This window comes from Musa acuminata, chromosome BXJ1-9 (genome assembly GCF_036884655.1).
Source record: "Musa acuminata AAA Group cultivar baxijiao chromosome BXJ1-9, Cavendish_Baxijiao_AAA, whole genome shotgun sequence".
Lineage (NCBI taxonomy): Eukaryota > Viridiplantae > Streptophyta > Magnoliopsida > Zingiberales > Musaceae > Musa > Musa acuminata.
Genome location: NC_088335.1, coordinates 3,938,784 through 3,963,480, shown reverse-complemented (window position 1 = coordinate 3,963,480; position 24,697 = coordinate 3,938,784). Strand labels below are relative to the sequence as shown.

The window sequence follows — 24,697 nt, the reverse complement described above, 5'->3', positions numbered from 1 at the left end:
AATCAATTCAAGTTTCACATGTATGTTATTCTACTCAGAAGTTTTTAGATGGAATGATATTGATCAATAATTATTAGGACGTCGAGAGACAAGAGGAAGAAAGATCTCCAAATTAATTCTGGCATGCTTGAGCCTTCGGGCTCAATTCCACTATAGATCTCACGGCGGTTTACATGTCGTCTCTGCTCCCGTATGACCCAACAAGCGCACATAGTCAGTGTCTATCTGATCCAACTCCCGGCCCAAATCATGAAGTTTCACGAGATGCATCACAAGAATTGGCGAACGACCATCATGTCAACTTGGTGTGTGTGTGTGTGCATATATATATATATATCTTCCCTGGCCTTCCCTCCACTTTATCTGTGTATCTGATGGAGAAGCAAACCAATCACTCCCAACTCGACGAAGAAAGAGGAAGAGGAGGAGGCGACGGCGAGGACGCTGCTCTGGCGTCCCGTGAGGCAGCAAACAATCGGTCGACGTCGAACCACTTCCTCTTGGCTGCCACGTACGCGTCTCTCATCCTCGGCTCCGTATCCTCCTCTCTGCTCTCCCGGTTTTACTTCGTCCATGGCGGCTCCAACCGCTGGGTCTCCACCCTGGTCCAGTCGGCCGGGTTTCCTCTCCTCCTCCCCCTCATATACCTTACACATTCTACCTCCTCCCGTCCCTTCTCTTGCTTCAGCCCTCGCCTCCTCTATCTGTCCCTCTTCCTTGGTCTCCTGTTGGGCGTCAACAACCTGCTCTTCTCCTGCGGCGTGTCCTACCTTCCGGTCTCCACTTCCTCGCTCCTTCTCTCGTCGCAGCTCGGCTTCACGCTTATCCTCTCGGCGCTTCTCATCCGCCATCCCTTGACCTTCTCCAAACTCAACTGTGTCGTTCTGCTGACACTTAGCTCTGTTCTTCTGGCCTTGAACTCGTCCGGCGACCACTCCGCCGGCGTCGACCGCGGCCACTTCTTCCTCGGCTTCGCCGCCACCCTTGGCGCCGCCGGGCTCTTCGCGGTGTACCTCCCGGTCATGCAGCTCGTCTACCGAGGGGTGAACGGGTACAGGACGGCGGTGGAGGTGCAGCTGCTGATGGAGGCGTCTGCGACGGCGCTGGCGGCGGCCGGGATGGTGGCCAGCGGAGGGTGGAGGAGGGAGGACGCTTGGGACCTAGGCGCCGCCCACTACTGGGTGGTGGTGGGGACCACCGCAGCGAGCTGGCAGCTTTGCTTCATGGGCACCGCGGGGATGGTGTTCCTGACGTCCTCGGTCCACAGCGGCATCTGCATGACGGCGCTGCTGCCGGTCAATGTGCTGGGCGGCGTGCTGGTGTTCGGCGACGAGTTCGGCGGCTCCAAGGCGGTGGCCATGCTGCTCTGCCTCTGGGGCTTCGCTTCCTATCTGTACGGAACGCGCACCAACAAGGAGGAGACGGTAATGGCAATGACGGGAAGGAAGGAGACGGGAAAGACAGAGGGTACTGGTGGGAGTGGAGTTGATGAGAACACTTGAACAGTGCAAAGATGCGTCTTCCTTTTCCTTTCTCTGCCAATAACTCTCTCTCTCTCCCCAACTGCATTAGGGTTTCTGGGTATACAGAATGGTGTAAATATTAATGGTGGCCAGTCCTTCAAACAAGGTGGAAGGTCATGGATGGTCTACAAACAAGGAAGGTGGTTGGTCGAGAGGGCAAGAATGTTATGGCCATGGGGTTTACTGTTGCTAGTTGTTCTCTTGAAAGTCCACGTTAGTCAACCACCACAAGGAAACATATTGTCCACTGTCATCCAAGCTTCTTCTCTGGCTTCGGTCTCTTCTTCTTCTTCTTCTTCTTCCTCCTCTCCTTGGTTCCTCAACCCTAGATAAAATATACTAACATTTATTGCAAGTTGAGCTTTGATGACATAGAAAATAGAAGCCAGCAATTGCATGTATACAACTAAACAAATGGTGTAAGCAACATCAAACAAATACATCCTCCACTGTCTCTGCAATCAGCATCCTTGATAAGGGGGAAACGTACAACTTCGAACTGCGTTAAAACCAGTGATGGAACACAAAGCCCTCCTCGATCTTAGTAGATCACTAAGTCCTTACCAATCGAAGGGGACAATGAGCACAAAACTCCAAGAATGTTTGACAACGACCACATGCAGTTCTCATGAGCTCTATAATATTCCCTCCTTCTAGCATGAGAATTAGCTACAGTCGAGGCGCGTGAGATCAGATGACAAGCACGGGAGAGTTGACTAACTCGATAAACAAGCTTTCATAGTGTTAAGGTTGCGACAAAGTGGTGACTGCAAGGGATATGCATAAGACTTGGAGAAAAGATACCATGAAGCACTATACCCGATGGTGAACATCATATTCCGGACACTGTAGTGTTTGTTCTTGGCATCAGCATGACAAGTCATTAATAGAATGAGCAGTAGCTTCGATTGAGCTTGATGCTACTGCTGCAACAACGTACCGACACAAGCTAGGCTGAACGCTGTGACCGAGAGAGACGGGTCCTTTTCTAATAATTACTAAAATTCATCAATAATTTATATATGATATTGAAACCAAAGATGATATCAATATCTTCTTAAAAAATTTTGAGGAAGCATAAAGGGCCAAATAATTGGTTAAAATAATAAAAATGTGACAAATATATTCAACTTGATTTTTTTTGGGGAAAAATATTAACATATATACACATATATATTAATTAATTAAAGGGTAAATATGTTATTTCTAAGATTTGAAAGGATAGATGTTCAAATAATGTTGAGATAGCAAAATTGGAGGCCCATTATCTATTGGGCCGAACAACCGGCCCGATTTGGACCGCCTCTCAATCCAATGGCCTTCCTCGACCGGGAAAGTGAAACTATAAATAGCGGTGAGTGCGAGGGTTTGGGTAGGCGGAAAGGATGAAGGACCCTTTCGAGGCTGCCGTGGAAGAGCAAGAGTCGCCGCCGGAGTCGCCCATTCCTCCCGAGGAGGATGCCGTGGCTGTTGCTGACGCCGTAGACGGCGATGAGGAGGAGGCCGACGCCCGGTCGCAGCCCCCGGCCTCCGCTCCTCCGGGCGCACCCGCCGCCGGCGGTGGTGGGAAAGGGAAGGAGGAGGATGAGGAGGAGGAGGAGGAGAATATGGATGTGGAGTTCGGGAAGCTCCCTTCTGGCGGCGACCCTGATAAGATGGTCAAGATGCAGTGAGTTCTTGTCCCACACTAAACCCTCTCTAAGAATCATGTTGGTGTTCATTGATGTTTGATCTTGGTGTCAACCATTTTTTATTAGGGAATTCTCCCGTTTCTTTAGCTCCGTAGAATCTGATTTGCACCAATCTTGGGATCTTCAATTTGATCAAGAAAGAAAAATAGGAAATTGAGATAATTTGGTTGAAATTAGGGCTTTAATCTGGAGCATGCTGTTTCTTTTTTTATTCATGGATTTGATTTCTTGGTTATTTTGAATGACTTTAAATAATTAGGAGTCGCTGAGATCCGTTTAGATGGCTTTGTTTCGGATCTTCAAATCGTGTTCTCGTAGACAATGTTTGGAGGAGCTATGGTGCTCTACCTTCAGGATATCATATCAAACGGTAATGCAGGTTTGTCCCGGAATGACTTGGTTTCTGATATCTCTGAGCTCGAGGATTGAAAATTTTGTTGCCAGTTTTCTCAGATCTGCAATAGCTGCCATTCTGTGGCTCTAGAATAATGGGTTGAAATTAATTTTTTCTTCATCAAGTAAACGTAGCAAATATCTACTATTACCCCTATAGTTAGACTTAAAAAATTTATCATATAATAGAGGACTTCAAAAAATTATATTATAATCTCTATAATTATGAAAGTGAACATCTAGTTTCATTTATCATAATGTCGTCGATTTTATCGATAGAACTACGAAATCGATGGGTAAAAAAGTAATTTTGATATCTTAATTACGTTTTCGATGGTGGTGGACTACGACGTCGCTGGATGAGGAGGGAGAGCGGCGACGAGAGGTGAGACGATGACACAGAGCCGATGCTCTGCATCTACATTGTCGTCTCACCCCTCGTAGTCGCTCTCCCTCTTTATCCACAACAATCACCCATGACTCCAGCGGTAGTATCGTCCGCCACCACAAAAAACATAATCGAGATGTTGAAATTATTTTTTTGCATATTGTTTTCGTACTTCCATCAATAAAACCGACGATATTAGGGTACATGGAGATTGATGTTTTACTTTTATAACTATAAGGATTCCAATTTAAATTTTTTAAGTCTAGGGATCGAGATGCTAATGAAGCCTAACAACGGGGGTAATCTGTAATTAGCCGTGAACATCTGCTATCCAAGTTTTTTTCTTGAGTGAGTCTATGATTTCCTTTATTTCATGTCGGTTGCACTTTATTCTGCAGATCATTCTTGAGTAAATGATTTTATGCATTGTTTCTTCGTTGCTTACATCGATTTACTTTCAGGGCAATACTTTCCCAGTTTACGGAGGAGCAAATGAGTCGTTATGAGTCGTTTAGGAGATCTGGGTTTCAGAAAGCTAACATGAGAAGGGTATGTTTACCGTTTCACTCAACTTGCCATTTAGGAGCAAACGTGAAGACATATATGCTTCAAGGGGTGTCATGCCTATTCATCAAACTAGGAGATAAGCATGAGACTTGCATTATCATCTTTTTTGTTTTTTGATCAATAGGTTGTAACTAAGAGTAGGAGACATAACTTTCTAGATATTATACCATTAATAATCGACAATTTTTAGGTCCTATGATTAGTTCAAAATTCTTTTATTACATAAAATTTTCTTTCATTTCACATTGCCTAACTACCTTATTGGAACTTTTTAGTTCTATTATTTCTTATTTTGAGATGCACTACTTTCTTATCATGTACAAGAATCTTAACTGTGCAGCAAAATATAGTTAATTAGTAATATGCCACTTACTATTCTCTTGCTTGCTAGTTTAGCTATTTCTTTATAACATGCATTGTGATCTTTTTTTCTACAGCTATTAACAAGCATCACAGGAAGCCAAAAGATTTCTATACCAATGACCATAGTGGTGTCTGGAATAGCAAAAATGTTTGTTGGGGAGCTGATTGAGACAGGCAAGTTACAAGTATTGAAGAGTAATAGTTAAATTAAGTGAGCTTTATCTGATTCCGTATGCAAGTTGATTCTGTTCACTGCAGCTGCTTCCTTATTTTTCTCTTTTATTTGTGCTTTTTAGCTCTGTTGAATTCTTAGAGCATAATGAACAGTCTCAAACTTTGGTCTTCTGTTGCCACTTTATCTTTGTTGTACAAGAAAACAACTCTTTCATGGATCCTACATGCACGATCTTCTAGTCATGTGTAGTCAACAGAACAAGTGAGGGTCTATATCTTCATGTAGGATTGGCCATTCAACAAGAATATGACACATTCATGACATAGAGGTCCAGATTTAGATGTTGAATTTTCTTTTTTACCCTAATTATGTTTACTTATCACCAGATAATTTTCTTCTTATTAAACACTAATTGTGAAGGTGATTTTATGTTTTCTTCAAACATGATCCTGTACTTAATCTGCTTCGTTGGTTAAAATGTCACCTTCTTTTTCTCACTTCTTGCCATTATGAAGATCTCTGTGAAAACATGTTTTTGTTTTTCTATTTGTATGCATTTGATCTGGTTGGAAGATGCTAAAGGTTAATATTATTTTTTTATCTTTTAATACGCTTAGTCTAGTGATGTCTACTTTTGCCAGACCTGGATAGTGTAACCCATTGTTAGCTATAGAAAGTCAATGTAGCACAGGACAAATTGAGTGAAGTCCTAGGTGTGTCATAGTTAGGTTTAGCAAATAAATTTAGAGTTAAGTACAATATTGTTTTAGTTGTAATTTCTTTTTATTTTTGTTTTGTTTATATGGTTTCTCTGATTAATTTTCAATAGTCTTCTGGAAAGTGACTGTTCTTGGCATAGGATTTAGTTTAGTTGTTTATGATATATCGGGTAATCATGAGTTTGAGTTTGATTACTTTTTTTGCTAGGGATATTAAATCATATTTTGTTTGAAACTCTTAGCTTTATGGTTTGGGATTAGAAACAGTCCAATATTTATTTATTTGGTTCTGATTTAAATCTTGTTTTCAGTCAAGTCTGAGTCCTAAGTGATGGCTTATCAAAGTGTTACTTAAGACAGGGACTAGAAAGGCTCTTGTTTCTATTTTAAGAGTGATCAATTGGTGGAGAAAGATGTAATAACCTGACCAGGTATGGGGAGAAACAAATCAGAGACTATCTTGTTGGCACTGGATGACAACTTTTCTATTCAAGTCATTATGTGTTGGAATGCCCTTGATATGAACTGTACTACCTGTCAGTTCTGAGATATGCAACTTACTCTGAACTTACTCCCTTGATTTGAACTGTACTACCTGTCAGTTCTGAGACATGCAACTTACTCTCAACTTACTGCCTTGATTTGAACTGTGTACTACCTGTCAGTTCTGAGACATGCAACTTTTACTCCCTTGATATGAACTGTACTGCCTCTGGTTGACATGACCTGGCACATGTGAGACATGCAACTTACTGCACATTACAGCTTTCACTCGAGCATTTTCATCAATTACCATTGTATGGTCTGCAAATGATGTATTTATGCTAAAAATAATGCAGTTGTGTTGTTTCTGAATTTTGCTTAACACATTTTTATGCTGCAGCTAGAATTGTGATGACAGAAAGGAAGGAGAGTGGGCCAATCAGGCCTTGCCACATTAGAGAAGCATATAGAAGACTCAAGCTCGAAGGAAAAATACCGAAGAGATCAGTGCCTAGGCTTTTCCGGTAGCATTTAGGTCATTGGTGCCTCTGAGATCATCTTCGTTTGGAAGTTGTAGATTTCTTGAGATATTGCCTCTGAGATCAACGTTTCTAATCATCGTATAAGATGTGCTACTGGGAGATTGGACATAAAGGCTGGTACCGTGACTTGCCTTGGTTCTCCACAAGATTCATGGTTTTTGTAAAGGCAAAATTGTAAATGCTAAGAACTGCTAAATCTACTTTCCTCAACTGTTCTATATTTTGGTAAGGATGTGCACCGCTTAATTGCTGTCTGCTAAAAGTCAAAAAGGATTTGGTTCTTGCTAACATATTTTGCTGCTAAATTTTGACACTTAATTTTGTGGTATAATTGTCTTGTAGTTTTTCTTTATTCTGAATTGTTAATTGCGATGTGTGATTAAAGTTCCACAAAATGATATGTTTAGTTTTGTTGCAACTTCCATCTCTGAATTGTCAACGTTGGCTGCGTCAAAAGAAAGCGACAGCCTCATTATCTGCCTGAACCTACCTGCTGTTTAGTAAACTGCTTCAACTCTTCCAGTGATCGTCTTCAGCTGCTGTGTTTGGATAATTGTAGTCTGTGATACAATCAGATGGTTTGATCTGGTGCGCTGTCAAAGAACATGGGGTTGGAGCTCACAGGGAAGATGACTCTTATTGTGATGCTAAAGCGCCGGATAAAACTATCACAGGCTAAAATTCTTCCATCCCTCCAAGCTATGTTGTTTGATTTGTTTTCTGGTGCTTTCTTTACATGGGAATTGAAAAGCTTGCTTTTGCTAAGCGTGGAGTCAGTATTTGTGGATGCTGTCATGGGAATTATAACTACGGCTTCGGAGCAAGAAACACCGTTGGTGGTGGGTATCACCATTGGCTCGCTCTTCCACCTCTGTATCAGTTTCTGGCTATCGAGATGGTTCACTTATTTCGAGTGCTTTCTTCTTTGGTGGATGACGTCCATTTTAGCCTGGTGGTTGGTTGCAGTCCACGAACAGCAGGCACTCGAATAGATCGAGCAGAAACAAGCGCGGGTGCTCTCTGCAACTTCCAGCAATCGCCAAGCAGATTAATCTGATGTTGATGCTGATTTGAGGCTCAACATGTCCCAAGTAACCTACAGGTGGTGCACATCCCTGTCGATGAACATCTCCGCGGTCCTGATGATCTCATCTAGTGCCAGACAGATATCAGAGATTTCAACTGTGAAGGGTGTCTTAACAGGAAGGACATGCAAGTGCCAAAATCATCGGTGGCGTTAGTGCGTCTTCACTATGAACATCCTTTTATTCAAATTACCTGTACAGAACTACAACACAGCTTCATTTCTCCCTATAAAGCCTTTTACTACATACACCCCATGGGTGGTTATCGAAGATTTCCCAGTGTCAAGCAGAGATATCTATTCATTTGATACTGGCTTTATGAGGTTGACTATTTCGGGGCATTTGTTCTTGCAGAGAAAGCTCTTCCAACACGAGGGAGCAGCGTGAGCCGCTGCCAACTTCTACAGCTTGTCTGCTTCGATGCTTGCATCGACATGTTTACACTCTTCGGTCTTTGCAAACCTTCCACGAACTCTTGGCTGACTGTCTGCAAGAGCCTTCCTGCAAGCATACTGCAAAATACCTTTGTGTCACTTGCTGTTTACTCGAATTATGTCGATAAAAGCTAGCAGGGAATACGATGCACTTGGAAAATTCTCATGTATTAGTCTTGTTTCATTGCCATTTTCTGTAGTATCACTCTACGTGGTTTATGAATTAATTTGACATGATACAAGATTACAATGCAAGGGATCAACCTACAAGTGTTTCCAACATCATTATGGGTAAAACAAACAAAAACTGTTGATGATTTATGAGTTAGCTCATTATGAGCTTTATGAGAAATGAGATCATTGGTGGCACAAGTCATAGTTAGATTGTATACATCTAAGTCAAAAAGTTCTTAAAACATCAAATTTACTCTCTGAACATTGTTAATTGTTACTTATGAGATAGATAGAAAATTATGGAACTTCAAGCTTTGTGTGGCTTTCAAAGTAGAAAAATATTATCTGAGGTAGACTCCGGTTATTCATGTGCAAACCAGGAAAGGTGATGCACGCTGGCGGTGATTATAGAAACAGAAGCATCATTTCTTGAAGATTTTACTTTCTGAAGAAAGAAAATTATATGGAATAGAACTCAACTAAGTTCATACCTTGATCTTTTTGCCAAAGTTTCTCTTGCTCTTCTTCTCCCGGTACCTGGAAAGTTTTAGCTGCCGCTGTTCAGTCTTAAGGTCACTGATGGTTAGGAGCTGCTCAAAGGAAGAACATACGGCAGTTGTACTTCCAATCCTTGTGTTTTTAGTTCCAAGATTCTGCCACAAAAACTCGAAATCGATTATTTTGTTCATCGTGTAGAAATTACGAGGGACATCTAAACATTGCTGTGATATTAATTAGCTGTGAGCTGTCAGCTGTGATTGCATGCGGATGGGTAAGTGATGCATCTTAAAGATATATTCACTGGTCTAGAAGTTAAATTCATGGAGTTCTTTCCCACCATGCGACAAAACTCATAAATCTAGTACTTCAGTTAAAGATACTACTTAGTTATTTTGTTTCTGAACGTCTACTCTTTCCGACATCTATGATGGCTGTGGTCATTAATCATGCATTAGTTTGTATTGCATGACTCGATGTTTCGTCTACAGCCTTCTAAGACCAATGAGATGAAAACTTATTCGACATGACACAATTTATGTTGATCAAGGACTTGTTTAAGTTTTTTATTTCAAGGGAAACATATGAAACATTGTAAGTTCCACACCTCCATTTTTATAAACTCTGGTTTTCGTCGTTGACAGTTTTATCCAATATGATAAGCATTAGTGTTAAAGCAAAAAATATTCAAACTCAAACCTACCAATCTGCTACAGAGCATCCTTGAGAATTCAGTACATTCATATGACATGCCTACATGATGCAAGCTGAGAATAGTTGAATATACACATCAAGTGAACTTTCTAAATCGAAAAGTAGAGGATCGAGGCATTGCTTCTCATTTTCTAAAGTTTTCGGAAAGAAGAGAGCTTATGTCATATCCTGTCTCAGTTGTAATTGTACACAAATTAGAAGAAAATATTTGCAAAATAAAAAGAGAACCAATAAAAAGCACTTAGAAAAATGATTATTTATACCCGAATATCTCTCTCGCTATATGATCTCTTCAAACCAAATGCAGCTTCAAAATCTAATTCTTGGAAATCAAAGAACTCTGGTCTCATAGTGCTTCTGGGAACCCATTCCACTGAATTTAAACACCCCGAACTAATGCTCTTCTGCATCGATCCATCTGCTTGGCTAAGATCTTTTGAAGGCTGAACCTCATCAATTTGTACTGCAGGTATCTTGACATCTAAAAGTTCAGAAATTGAATTTTCGATCTCTGACTCCTCCAGAAGGCCCTTCTTGCACTCATAGAATAAGCCATCTAGATGATCATTTTGGATTGACTCCATACTTGCAACCTTGATTATTTCTGTGATTACATCACCTCCGCCGTATATGATGGGCACGGCAGTTGCCATGGGATCTAGTTCAAGTTCTGCCTCTACCAAGAAAGGTTCTGGAGCTTTGAATAGATCTCCTCCTCCTCCCATATCATATTCTGATTTCACCTGCTCATCAAACATGATTCCCTATGACAAAAATCCAGAAGTTAGAAGGAAAAGATTTCTAATCTCAATGAAGTAAATTCTTGCTCTTCAATCATATGTAGATTTTAACTCTGAAGCACTCATTACACTTTTTGATCTATAATATACACATTTACGTGTAATCAAAACAAATTATATTTAGGCACACAAATGTTCATTAAGGTTGTCATGTACAAAAACTGATCACAAGGTGTTCAGATTTTAACTCATTACTGTTCTTTCAAATTGAGACTGTGTGTGTGTTGGTGAATGCTAAAGGAAGCATAGTAACTCTTCAAGTCATTCCAACTATGATAATCCAGATTGCGAGTTCCTAAATCTGAAATTTCTACTTCTACCATGGCAGCCACAATGACACCCACCTCTTTTTGTTTCTCTTCATTTTTCTTTGACATCATAGCATCCAACAACAACAACAACAAAAAATCTCTCTTTTTATTTGGTTTTGAGCTACAAAAGTTTGCTTGTATGATCTAATAGATGCGTCCCACTGAACTAAACAATTCCAATTTGGTCGCTTTCAGAAGGTGGCGCTTCCTGTGGAAGGTTAACATGTATGTTGATCTTAACGTCCCTCCATCACTCTTTGATCTCAGATCGACCGAAGCAGATAATGGAACGGATTTATTGGAGAGAATTAACACAGGGGAGCAAGATTACCAAGCTGGCATCTTCGGCGTCGACGTGCAGACCGGGGAGGAAGTCATCGTCGTCGTAGGGGAGCGGGAGGTGGGAGTAGTGGATGTTGTAGCTGCCGACCGCCACTTCCTGCAAGAAGCCCCCCTGCGACATGGCTGGCAGCTCGTGCATCTTCCCCTCTTGCTGACTGCTATATTCTCTGTAGTGGCTCTTGTGCATCAACACATCCGAGGTGGGGGGGCCTGCCGCCGATATAAAGAGAAGAGCTTTGTGTTGTCTCAGCCAACATCGGGCGGCGTGGCATCGGATGACCCACCGGGACCACCTGACTCCATTGCCCTTGCCGTCATCATGCTCAAACAATTAGATCTTGTCCTTCCATGACATCAATAATGGAGTGACTGCACGGAAGCTTACACTGATCAATAATGGAGAGGAAGAGCACAACAACAATTTCCCTGTATTCTCTTCCAACTTGTTTTGGTCGGATGGTCAAAATTAGACGCAGTGCTGGTTGGATTTCTTGGATCCCCTGTGCACCAATACAGTATTATTCCCGACAGACAAGACAAGGTGATTCAAGATGCCGACATAAATGCGGGTGTGTGATTAATCTATATGAAGCGTTCTACTACCTGGTCGAATAGTTCCACCATCACAGGCTGCTGCTGTTGCTGTTGCATGAGGTGCCGATGGTGGTTGCAGAGTTCTTCGCTCTCGTTACTCCTTCGGGAGTGCAAGTTGATTGCCATCATCTACTGTGCGTTCGTGCTTGTTTCAGCTGCATAGATTTTGGCTTTGCCAGTGCAAATTTGAACCGATCCATCTGAACCACCGTCTCTAACTATTCGAAATGGCTCATGCCATTGTTGTTGTTCTTGGAGGGATCCATTTGACTGCTCCATTGCAGAGATGCTGTAGGAGAGTTGTGTCCCCACCTCGACAACGATCGAACAGCTTTGTGGCCACCACCCATCGTCTTCTTCTCGGGGAGGTGACGACAGCTGTGTGGGTCTACTGGGTTTTTTTTCTCTCGTGTAGACTCTTCCCGGACACCTCCCTCTCTAATGGACTTCTGTTGATGTGCCCATTCTTTTGGGCCACTCACTGCATCAGTCCTCTCCTTCCCCTTCGGTGCACCTCTGTTCGGTGAATCTCATCTTGTTCATGCATCAGCCCATCGTCTGTTTGTTTGTCCATGAACACAGCGCACCTCTGTTGGGTGAATGTCATCTTGTTCATGCATGAGTCCATTGTCCGTTCGTTTGTCCATGCACACAGGAGAGGGCCATCGCTTGCACTTCTAGAAGAAGTTTGGATCTAGCCATGATGTGGGTGGCCAATAATTCTTGGACTCTTCCATGATGAGAAAAGTGTCTCTCGCTTTATGGAAACCCTAGTTGATGATTACTCCATGACACACTGAGGCTCTCTATTGGCACATCAACGCAAGCACATTGGCGGCATCGCTGGACAGCGCAAGGCCTGGCCAAGCTTTCATGGAATCTAATTATCTCAAAACTTTGATCACTTGACTGTCTAATGACGAAGCTATAGTACTTCTCCATCAGAGAGGATTGGAGATGGATGGACCAAAAGGTGCCGCAGCAACTTTGATTCGATAAGCTCTTTTAGTTGTGTTCTACAGCCCAAGAAATTGGGCTTATCGTCCATGACGACCATCTGTTTGCCATATTGCGTCTGAGAAATGAACTAGTTTTTGAACCACCATTTATCTCAAAACCTTGTTACTTTCTTTTCCCTTGAGAATCCAATATGAGTAAATGCAATCACACTACTAGATCTGTACTCCCCCTATATCTAAAGATTTCAGCAGTATCCCAAACAAAGTCAAGAACGAAAAAGAGAGAAATCCGCAGTCAATATCTTTGGACAGTGTTAAGTAGTAATCGGATGCTTCATTTTCATTTGGATGTATTCTCGCCTCACCATCAATGGCGGCGGTCTCTTCCTGTCACTGGATGCTTCACATGATTTGCGTCGGTCTTCTGACTCCAGCGATCGAGTACTGCTGCCACCATTAACATCTCCAACTCTGCAAGCGCTGCGCTCCTTCCTCACCATTTCTATATGGTCTGCATGTGTTGCTTCCTTGGAACGGAGAGAATCTTGATTAGGCTTAAACTGACTCACATTAACTGTGTGAATATTCTATATCTGAAGTCAGAGATATATAGCGTTCACGTTTTCACCACTCTCGGAACGAAGCAGGCAGCGACGTCGTCATGCATGGAGTTTACTCCGAGTTCGGACAGGTGAGCCGAGCATTCCGACTTCGACCAAAGGCCACCGAACCGCAATTAGGCCATGCGCAACACATGACTCCGAAGGAGGAGACCGACGTTATGTTGACTTAGCTGATGGCTTCTTCCTTAAGAATGAGATCCCCGGAATAGGTACACATGCACTGTGACAAGTTGGAGGACGACCAGGAGAAAAGAAAGCTAAGAACCTACTCGTGCGAGAGGAAAAGGATTGAATTGGATCCGTTTGACTCGGCTTTTGCACCACGAGTTCACTGCCACGGCAGTATGCCGCAACTTCATTGTCACTCACATCAACTCTTTCTTCTTTCCCCATCAACCAAGAGGCTCTGCACTTGACTTGGGGTGGATCCACAAGTCAAGGTCTCTGCCAAGCAACCTGCCCACCTTTTGCTGATCGCCTAATTTGGACGCCGCATTACTTTGAAGTTGGAAGTCCACCTTCTCAGAGCTGGTAAACTCCTCTGTCGTGGATCGTCGAGTCAACCCTAACTATATTCCTTTCCAATTAAATCATTCTTCTGTCGCAAATATTTAAGATATAGCGATCGGTGCTTTCTTGGGTGTTATATATATCATTGATGTAATTAATTCTTTTTTCATGTTCTTTAATCCCGCAAATCTTCAGATCCAAACATCTCTCTACTCTTTCTTCGGCGTCATAATGGCCATTATGGCCACTCGTCGGTCGTCACTGCCAGACGATGGCTACTCGCCAGTCTACGTCTTCGTAATTCCTGCGAACGGGCCACAGGTCAATGCTTCTGCTCTCTGGATCTGCACCTCCTTTTGTTATTTTAAATCAAACATGAGATCTATTGTTGACATCGTGCAGACTAGAAAAATAACGTAAATAGATCTTTCTAGAATGACATGCGATCTGAATCTTCTCCTGCACACTGTTTTCTTGGCAGAGTCCAACTTTTCTACTACATATTCTTCTTTTCTTGGCAGATTCCATGGCGCCTCGCACGGGCGTTCGGCAGTTCATTGACGTGCGTGCGAGTAGAGTAAAGCAAGCGAGGCTCCGTTGCGTCTCTTACTTGGCCTTTTTTTGGCTTTCCTTCTCTCGCTATTGTTTGTTTTCCTTTCAAGCCAGATCTGTATCGCCTTTTGGTTGGTCCCTCGTCTCCACAAATGCCAGATCAAAACGTGGATGACTTTTTGCTTGCTTACATGAACAGAGAGCCCGGTGGTCGTTCTACCACCGGGACGCAAAGGGCACCACGTTCGTGTCCGCTATGAGTCTCGAGATCTCCGCCCGTCCCCAGAATACGGCGCCATCTCCTCCGTCAAGTCTTCGGAAAAAAGAAATCCACCATCGCCTCGCCTCATTGTAATTTCATCAAACATGTGGCCTACCAGTCGAGTCGTGCTGCCTGTCCCGTGTCCCACTCGAGCCTGACTAGGTTGTCTGGTCCATTCGGCCGGCACACTCGCACCGAACGGCGACGGGGCCCACCACGAGAGCCTCGACACCTTTCCGCCACGGCGGCGGAAAAAAAGCTGTGCCCTGTCTGGGTCCGGACAGCCGAGCCGCGCTCCTGTCCCCCAAGACCGTTGGCGACGGACCGAGCGGTAAGAGTCCGGAGTCCGCCAGTCGATCGAAGCCACGTGAGCGGTTCGATACCTTTATGACGGCGAAAGCATACGATCCCACAGAGGGAAGAAACGAAAACGGGAACAGTTCTCTCTTGTTGACTATTCGCGAGCGTTCACAGGCATTGACTCTCGGTGGTCATGGCGGTTAGGGATCATCTGCGGGTATATATTCCTTCCTCCCTCGCTCCGGGATCCCAAGACCGCTCCCTAGTCTCTTCTCACCTCTGTTCTCCCCCCACTCGCTCGGCGTTCCTTTCTTCAGTCATCGAGAGTTCCTTGATTCGCCTTCGTCGTTCCACCGATCCGATGCCTTCGCCACCGGCCGTGGCGCGTACCATTTTGGTCACCGGTGGCGCCGGATACATTGGCAGCCACACGGTTCTGCAGCTCCTCAAAGGGGGCTTCCGAACCGTGGTGGTGGACAACCTCGATAACTCCTCGGAAGTCGCCGTCGAGCGGGTCAGAGAGCTTGCGGGGGAGTTCGGCAAGAACCTCGTCTTCCACAGGGTACCAATTTCACCCTCTTATTCCACTCATGTAGGTTCAGCCTCTGGATTTTCGTCTTCTGGATGTGTTCGGATGGTTTCCTCGATATCTGCGAGTTGGGAGTGGCTTCTTGATTGACGATTTTGTTTCATGCACGGTTCTCGATTGAGAATATTTGTTCCCGTTTGCGCTGTTTCCACCGTGACGTGATTCTTCTTTCCTTTCTGTCTTGCGCTCGAGAACGTCATGCTGCATTTCTAGCATTTTCCCAGCATTATGAATCAGTGGATTGCTCCACTTCCCAATTGTTGCCGCTACTAATTAGTTCCTGATGTTCATGCAATTTTGGGTTCTGTGCGAACTTGTAATTCTAGGATTTCTTGAATGAGGCTTGCTCGTGCGTCATGACATGCCTTTCATCAAATTTAGGAAATAGTCGAATTTTAGAGGCTAGACCGTGTCTTAAAACGCTTATTTGTAGCCAAAGGCCTTCGTCGTTTTCATCAAATTAGTTAAACATTCATGTTCTAAATGCCAGAACATGAATGTTGAACACTTACTTGGAGTCTAAAATCCTGGAAATCGCTACCGAATCTGCTAAAATTCATAAACTGCTAACACTAATTACCAAAATAGTTTAAATAGGTTATTTATGACATATTTCTCTGAGAATTTCAGCATGGGAAAATAACTGGTCGGTCTTTGTGTATAATTCACTCAATTGGGAGAACTAGATTGACAACAGCACATGCATTACCCCCCTTACGGTTTATTCTATGTTTTGATCTCTGTTGTTCGTGCAGTTTATTATATTCTTTTATCATTCTTGCTATCCTAATTTTAAAATTTCCAACTATAAATTGGGTCAGCTTAGTTCACAGAGCACTATTAAAAAGTATCATAACGATAGGATCCTTTTGTCTAGAAAGATAGTTCCTACTGATCACTTAATGAGGACGAGGATATTGAAAACATCCTTATAAAAAGTTAAAATTCATCAACCTAAAAGCTTTACCTGCAAGTGCAAGTTGAAACATGATATGCCACATTTTCTCTACCTCTTACAGTTTCAGTCGTTTTCTATTTGACATATTGTTTTTTAAACAAACAATAACGACATGACCTTTACATCATGATGTTGAGCACATGTGTATTTCTTGTCGATAGTTAAAAACCTTTCTTCATATTACAATGTTGTATTCTATGCAAAATGAACTGTTTGATTCTCTTTAGAAGTTGCAGAGGGCAACATTTGAATAGCTAGGAAATTGTTGTGACAAAACGTCATCAAGAATATGCTTCAACCGGCATGCAAAATTAGTTGTTTTGCCAACTTTCAATTAGTCTGATTTTTATAATTGAACAATGAAAACTACAAGATTCAATATAAAACTTTGACGTTCAAACTGTCCCTTCTGCAGGTTGATCTTCGAGACAGGGAAGCACTTGAAAATGTTTTTTCTTCAACTACGTAAGGTTCTTTTATTATGAACATTGTTATCGTTTTCTCACCATTACATTTTTTCTTTCCTTTTGCACGTGGAATACTATTGTTAGAATTCTGGATTGTGGTGTCTTTTATTATAACCTCTGGCGCTTTATGAAGGCAAACAACTGCACAGCACACTCTCATCTTTCTATATTATTAATCTCAAATTGATGGTTTTTTGTGATGTCTTGATAAAACAAGATTTGATGGCATTTAGATATGCTTTACATGTTAGACCTCTAATTGCATACTGGTTTTCCTTTTTTGTCATTGATATTTCCACTTCCATTATATGCCAAGTTTTATTTTTAGTCTTCTATGATGTGCTACTTTTATAAGCTCATATTTTGATTTGGTTCTGCAGGTTTGATGCGGTCATACACTTTGCTGGACTTAAGGCTGTTGGTGAAAGTGTCAAAAAACCTTTAATGTATTACAACAACAACCTCATTGGTACAATAAATCTCTTCGAAGTAATGGTTGCATATGGATATAAAAAGGTACTGCGATCCATATATTTCTCTTGCAAACTTGACAGGACATTATGAAAAATAAAAATCAATATTCAGACTTTCAGAGCCTCTGAGCTTCTTGCAGTGATATGCATGAAATTGACATTTATCGAGCAATAGCTTTATCTAGTTCAATAATAAATGAAACAAATATTCTTTCACAACCACCAAGGTGGTGGCTGTAGCTTGAATGCATTGACTGCCTCCTGTGACAACTTTGAAGTTCTGGCAAATATTCTTTCTTTGCCTGAAATTACCTATAAAACACTAATCTGAGTTTGAAGTTCTCTTTTCCCAGTATGTTTACTCTCTGAATTCAGGGGTTAAACATTGTTTTATCCTATATGCATGAATTCCACCTCAATTATCACTTATATGTTATTATTCATGACCATTCTGAACACATGATATCTTAAATTTGGGTGCCTGATATTTTTTAATTTACAGCTGGTTTTCTCCTCATCAGCCACTGTTTATGGGTGGCCCAAGGAAGTACCCTGTACAGAAGAAGTTCCTCTATGTGCAATGAACCCATATGGACGAACTAAGGTTTCTTTTTCATCTTTGCCTTACATTTCCATGTTTTTATGGCCACACTATCTGATCTAATAATCCTTTAATTATTTTGTCATTGTAGCTTATGACTGAAGATATCTGTCGTGATATCTGCCAAGGTGACAATGATTGGGATATAATACTATTAAGATATTTCAATCCTGTTGGAGCTCATCCTAGTGGATGCATTGGTGAAGATCCTCAGGGAATTCCCAATAACCTCATGCCTTTTGTACAACAAGTAGCTGTTGGTAGGAGGCCTGCCCTGACAGTATTTGGAAATGACTATTCAACCAAGGATGGGACAGGGGTACTGATCTTAAACATGTTAACTTTATTACTTTTGAGATTTCATTTATATTTTTTTTTATAAACATCAATCGATAGGAAATAATTTTTGCATATCTAGCCTTTTAGCATAGGCCTTAGGTCATTTGTATTTTCAAGCAGATAAAATTGATTGGTCTACATGAGTACGACATGGATTCAGAATACCTGTAAAATGACAACATTATTTGGAAACAGTATATTCTACCATAGTTTCTGAGTTATTCTACGTGACCTTTGCTCAAAGATTAAGAACCACCTAAGATAGCTTTTTGCGTCCTAATGCCAGATGTGGAAGTAGTCACAACAGAATTATAACAGAACACACCATCCTGACACTAAAACAAGGTTAACTTTTCTTTACATTTTCAATAGAAAATGATTTGAGAAGGCTAAAAACACATTCGAGAAATTAATTTCGAGCTGTGTTTTTGCCTATGTCTATTTTCTAATATATTATCAATTTTATTTACTTCCTGTGTTGCTATAGTATGTGTTTACCAGCATATGTTGAGAGTTTTGGTTATTTTTGTAACCTTGATTTTGTTCAGTCTTTTTCCTGACCCACAATTTTCTGGGTTTTAGATGAAGAATATATATTTTTTCTGTATAGTTGTGTTTTTTAAACACAATTTCTGATCTTATGGACATTATACTGTGATTCCAGGTAAGGGATTACATTCATGTAATTGATTTAGCGGATGGACATATTGCAGCTTTGCAGAAGCTCTTTGAAGGTTCTCATATAGGTCTGTACAACTGGCACTTAAGTTATGTTGTTGGAATTAAGTTCTTGGCTTAAACGAGGTGTATATTATTAGTTATGTTTCCATAACGTGTGTTTGATGAAGTTAGGACCATCTGAGAACCTATGCATTTTCCGCATGCCATGTGAATTTAATTTATCTAGTTCAGCATAATTAAGAATTTTGCTAAATCAAAGGTTAAATTGATTGTTGTTATCTCTCATAATAACATGCATACAAATAATAAATTATGAAAGCCTTTTTCTGGTACTTGTATCTATCACCGTGCATTGTATTCCTTCTGTTTTGGTTGAGACGGTAGGAGTAGGAAAAAGAGAGGGTGGTAGGCACATGTTTCTCATGGGTTGAGAAAGGGTCAATGTGTACCACCTCTCGTCTTATGGAAATAAAGGGTAAAAGCTAGCCATAGAAAGGTGTGAATCCATAACCTGGGTGCGTTCCATGGGTATGAAATGGTCCTCCTCCTCCACATTTGTCTTGGTAAAACTCTCTGCCTGTTTTATTGTACGTATTCTTCTATGTTATGACAATCTGTTCTAATCCTTTCTACTGATATCTTATAACTTTCCTAGGTTTTAAGTAGTATTTTGTTGTTTGTTAAATTATTTTCTTATGCAAAGTGCAGTATATTGCTCTCCCTTGTTTGAAATTATTATACGGAGTATGCACATAATATATTCTTTTATTTCTATTTGGTTTCCCCTCCATTATTTTAAATTTCCATGTATGAGTACATTTCTCTCTATGTTCTAGCTTAATTTTATTAATTTTATTTTTTTGCCCTTTGATAATTATACGATCTTCCGAGGCTTGTGCCCCTCCCACTCCTCTCCCCTCTTTGAAAAATAAAAATAAAAGGATAAAATTTTAAAGTCCTGGCTCAACTCCATCAATGGGTGTGTCAATAAAATCTTCACATTTTTTTTCTAAGCTCATTCTTTGTTTGCAGCCAGTTTCTAGCAAAGCTGGTTTTATTTGGTTGTCCCTTGACTGCAGAGATGTCATAAGTCTAAATATTCAGGTTAATGTCACCTGAGTTGGGTTTACGAAGTTCAAAAGAAGTTATTATTGTTATGATCTCCATCAGACTCGGACATGTTGGGATTAGCTATAGAGAGCACTTTGTTAAGTAGGTTCCATTTTAAGTCTTACCTTAGAAAACATGTAGCTTTTTGAGCATACATGTATTCTTGGTCTCATTGAAATAAATGTTGAAGTCTAGGAATGAGGGCCAATAATTATACTAGTTATTTGAGTTAGTAAATTTGACACTGGCAGGAAACACACTGGAGTAAAAACTAGTTCAATAATCACTGCTCCTACTTGTGGTAGTGATAGGCGAATCGTAAATAGGAAGCATGTAGACAATGTAATAATTGAAGCACATTCAACTATCGAAGCAAAATTTTTGACATGATGCAATAAAGGTTCCTTTTTTTCCTTCGCTGATGTATAAAGTTAAGTTGTTAGCAGTTAAAGAATGATAGGTTTTTCTTTAGCTACGGCAATGCCTGCTAAAGTCTCTGCTGATCTTGTGTTATGCATATACATGCTAAAGACAAAATGATGTGTATGCTGTGGTTTGGTTCAGTAGAGTATGCACCTATATGAATCAGCTCACATTTTACTCGCACTTAAGGACCTCCAATTTTGCCAAAAATTCATTGGCATGGTCGTTGCAGCAGTATGTAATATAATCATAGTACTTTCATGCCTTGGTAGTTGATATTCAGAGAAATATATCAATTCATAGTATATTTTTTCAGTTCATTTTATATATACAACTGTTAATGTTTCCCTCCGATATCGAGCAAGGGCTATGTTCACCATAAGTGATGAATGTATTGGGTCCTAATAGCTAATCAAGACCCTTGCTTTCTGTGTCGTGATTAAAGCTGTTTTTGCAAGATGCAGGCTGTGAAGCCTATAATCTAGGAAGTGGGAAGGGAACATCTGTTTTGGAAATGGTGGCAGCATTCGAGAAGGCTTCTGGGAAGGTGCTGCTGTTCTTCTTTTATGATCCTCTACATAATGATTTGAAGCTTAAGCCTGGTTTCGCTTTGTGCGTTGCATATTTTTCTGACCTCTGATATCGTTTCAGAAAATCCCTTTGGTCATGGCTGAAAGGCGACCTGGTGATGCTGAAACTGTTTACGCATCCATCGCCAAAGCAGAGAAGGAGCTACATTGGAAGTACGGAGTAGCACATCTTTACTATTATATGCTTAAGTTCATCTAGAAATATTTTCCGCGGTCCTTTGGTAGCGAAAAATCTATTCTGAAATTGTAGAGGCATGTTAGATCTTTGATCATCTATTGTTTGAATGTCAATTGAACACAGCTAGCTTAGTGATGGGGTATTATTTGATGTTTACTGTGCAGGGCAAAGTATGATATTGAAGAGATGTGTCGAGATCAATGGAACTGGGCTAGCAAAAATCCTTGGGGATACAAATCGCCTGAGACCACTAATGAAAAGCATCTTACTTGTGGATCTCCTGAAACTATTAATGGGAAGCTCCCTACTTATGCGTTGCCCAAGATTGCTAACGGAAGGCTCTGTACTACTGGGTCATTGGGCAATTCCAATGGAAAGCATCATATTTATGGAGCACCTAAGATTGCTACTGGAAAGCATCCTACTTCCGGGTCATCTGAGACTAATGGGCATGCTTCTAATAGATTGCCTCGGACTACCAATGGGAAGCATCATTCTTATGGATCACTTGAGACTGTGAATGGAGTTCACCCTACTTATCGATCATTTCAGATTGCCAATGGAGAGTACCCTACACTAGAATAACATCAACTCTTCAACAGAAAAAAAGAAAGATCACTAATCGACAATTTGATACAATACATGTGGCATAGTCCAGCTGATACGATTATTCAATTATATGTCTGTTATGTGAATAAACATGCTTCTATGATCAAAAAGGCATGATAGTCAAAAGTGTCTTTACATTTATCTTTCTTTTGAGGTCCATTCTTTGTTTCTCTTTCATGGCATATATCTGGTCTACAAGTCTAATCATGTTTTGACTATTAATTTTTTTTATATAATCGATCAGAAGGAGCTACCTAAGCAGGCATTTGTCTTGATGGATTCGGAAGAAGAGACAGTAAATGTGCCATTAGTGATTGCCAAGGTGACAATTCAGACTAATTTCTTTAATATTATAGGTATAATATTAATTTAATAAAATCTGTATTTTATAATAATAATTATATATTTGTCCTACTTAAATTCTCTTGCTTTATAGTCAAAAGTGTCTTTACATTTATCTTTCTTTTGAGGTCCATTCTTTGTTTCTCTTTCATGGCATATATCTGGTCTATAAGTCTAATCATGTTTTGACTATTAATTTTTTTTATATAATCGATCAGAAGGAGCTACCTAAGCAGGCATTTGTCTTGATGGATTCGGAAGAAGAGACAGTAAATGTGCCATTAGTGATTGCCAAGGTGACAATTCAGACTAATTTCTTTAATATTATAGGTATAATATTAATTTAATAAAATCTGTATTTTATAATAATAATTATATATTTGTCCTACTTAAATTCTCTTGCTTTCGACTTGAGTTTAATCTGAGTTGGGGATCGGATCGAGTTTGAGATAAAAAGGGTTCGCCCAAAAAAGAGGGATGGTTTGGTCAGTGTAAGTTCGGTGGGCATGTTGGGTGTGGCGTACGACGACCTGTTATCCTTCCACCGTTAAGAGCGGGAGGTGGTCGCTGCTCTGTGAAGCCAGCCTGACGCGGTGTCCTCCGCTTTAGGATCCCGTGTGACTCAGGCTTTCGCCCAGATCATATGGCTCATCTGCTTGACTTGGAATGGGCAAGCCGAGTTACTGAACGTACACCCAACCCACTCGCGCCTAACACGCCGTCCCAACACCCTAATGCCCCCGCTTGGGTTACAAGCCAACGCTATTAGGCTCGGCGATCGAGGCGCTTTCATCCCATCTTATCAAGTGAAATAATTCTTGAAAACTAGCAATGTGGGACTAAGAATGGTACGACAACTGCTTCTTCCCCATAGCGCGCACCAAATGCTTTGGATGCTGCGGTAACTGTACGCCGACTCCGTGTCGGAAGAGACGCGAATTGAACTCCACTGGATTGTACTCCTTCCTACTCCGCCCTGAATGATACAAACCAAATGTTAGATACTTTAATCTGTGAAATTATTAGCATCAAGTAGAAATTTGGTCATATATATATATATATATGTTAATTTGAAATTTCTATGATCATTGAGCATCGATCATAATATGTACACTCACAAGGCCTCTCACACGTTACTTTTTTATTTGCTTTTTTTGTTTCTTCTTTTAGATACCTTCTTATATAGTTCAACTCAACATTAATAATAATAATAATAATAATAATAATAATAATTTTTATTATTTTATTCCATCCATCGAAAGATATGAACTTAAATAATTGGACAGTATAAGAAAAAAGTATAATATCAACAAGACTATCTGAAGATGTATACAAAATTTAAAAACACAACTTAAATAGCACAAATCAACAAGTACATAAAGATGATCTTTATAAATCTCAAACTTATTATCAATGAAGTAAAATGCATATAAGCGTCACAATAAAATCATAGAGAGCATATGTCCCTAGTTTATTTAAGGACAAGGGATAGGGAATAAATAAAACTCTAATTAAGCTTTGACTTTATCATTATAAATATAAAAAAAAATTAAAAACATATTTTTGTAAAAGATTGACAAGAATTCAAAATTGGTTGAACAATATAACTTAAATAAAAGGAGACAACGTTGTTGTTATGTAATCCCAAAAGGTTATAATCCATTTGTGATTGATATACACGAGATAATCAATAGATCAATTATTTTTATTATTAAAATAAGCAAAAGAACATAAGTTTGGAAGAGTATATACCGTTCAAATCTATGCAGATATTATCTTAATTTTTGACATCAACATCACTATCTCAACAACATGGTTTTCCAAGCAAGTCTAAACATATAAACTATGATGTTTTCGGAAAATCGAATTCGTACCTACATAGCTTTTTATAATCAAAATAACACCAAAATTATCTGATTCAGTTTTTGATGCCAAAGGATGCGAAGGATCATGTTTGTGTTACATATTCACTGTATGATTTTGTTATGCTAGATAGTGTTAAAAAGATCCACTGAAATTATATAGTCCAAGGAGAGTCTTTTTAATCCTATATCATAGTCCTTTTGATGCATGATGTTGGGATGTACCATGATACCTTAGCAAAACTAAGCTCTATCGTAAGATGTTAGTGTTGTATATTCATATTATCATATAATAATTATAAATTTAGATGATTATAAAAAATATTTATGATATTCTGAGACCCTTTATAATCTCAAAGAGATCGAACAAAAAAGGTGATGGTTGGGATGTACCATGATACCTTAGCAAATCAAAGAGATCGAACAAAAAAGGTGATGGTTGGGATGTACCATGATACCTTAGCAAAACTAAG

The 24,697-nt window shown here is 40.3% G+C and overlaps 4 protein-coding genes across 4 annotated transcripts; 3 read left to right on the top strand and 1 right to left on the bottom strand.

Annotated features, from left to right (window-relative positions):
- The first annotated feature begins 367 nt into the window (after window positions 1–367).
- On the top strand, window positions 368–1,678 carry LOC135592578 (probable purine permease 4). The gene has a single exon (XM_065082118.1). It carries the CDS (start codon window positions 375–377, stop codon window positions 1,500–1,502), a length of 1,128 nt encoding a protein of 375 aa, XP_064938190.1. The 5' UTR covers window positions 368–374; the 3' UTR covers window positions 1,503–1,678.
- A 1,211-nt stretch (window positions 1,679–2,889) lies between these two features.
- Window positions 2,890–7,196, top strand: LOC135592580 (transcription initiation factor TFIID subunit 11-like). Its single transcript, XM_065082120.1, has 4 exons — window positions 2,890–3,192; window positions 4,457–4,544; window positions 5,000–5,099; window positions 6,703–7,196. Exons 1-4 carry the CDS (start codon window positions 2,909–2,911, stop codon window positions 6,828–6,830), a joined length of 600 nt encoding a protein of 199 aa, XP_064938192.1. The 5' UTR covers window positions 2,890–2,908; the 3' UTR covers window positions 6,831–7,196.
- Window positions 7,197–8,091: 895 nt separating this feature from the next.
- On the bottom strand, window positions 8,092–11,960 carry LOC135592579 (uncharacterized). Its single transcript, XM_065082119.1, has 5 exons — window positions 11,806–11,960; window positions 11,192–11,702; window positions 10,013–10,513; window positions 9,029–9,190; window positions 8,092–8,441 (listed from the first exon to the last, which is right to left on the bottom strand). The coding sequence occupies exons 2-5, from the start codon at window positions 11,387–11,389 to the stop codon at window positions 8,331–8,333; spliced, it is 972 nt and encodes a 323-aa protein (XP_064938191.1). The 5' UTR covers window positions 11,390–11,702; window positions 11,806–11,960; the 3' UTR covers window positions 8,092–8,330.
- A 3,159-nt stretch (window positions 11,961–15,119) lies between these two features.
- On the top strand, window positions 15,120–22,281 carry LOC103997071 (UDP-glucose 4-epimerase GEPI48). Its single transcript, XM_009418207.3, has 9 exons — window positions 15,120–15,564; window positions 16,965–17,014; window positions 17,397–17,532; window positions 17,992–18,093; window positions 18,182–18,409; window positions 19,094–19,175; window positions 21,108–21,190; window positions 21,295–21,386; window positions 21,576–22,281. Exons 1-9 carry the CDS (start codon window positions 15,196–15,198, stop codon window positions 21,994–21,996), a joined length of 1,563 nt encoding a protein of 520 aa, XP_009416482.3. The 5' UTR covers window positions 15,120–15,195; the 3' UTR covers window positions 21,997–22,281.
- Window positions 22,282–24,697: the final 2,416 nt, after the last annotated feature.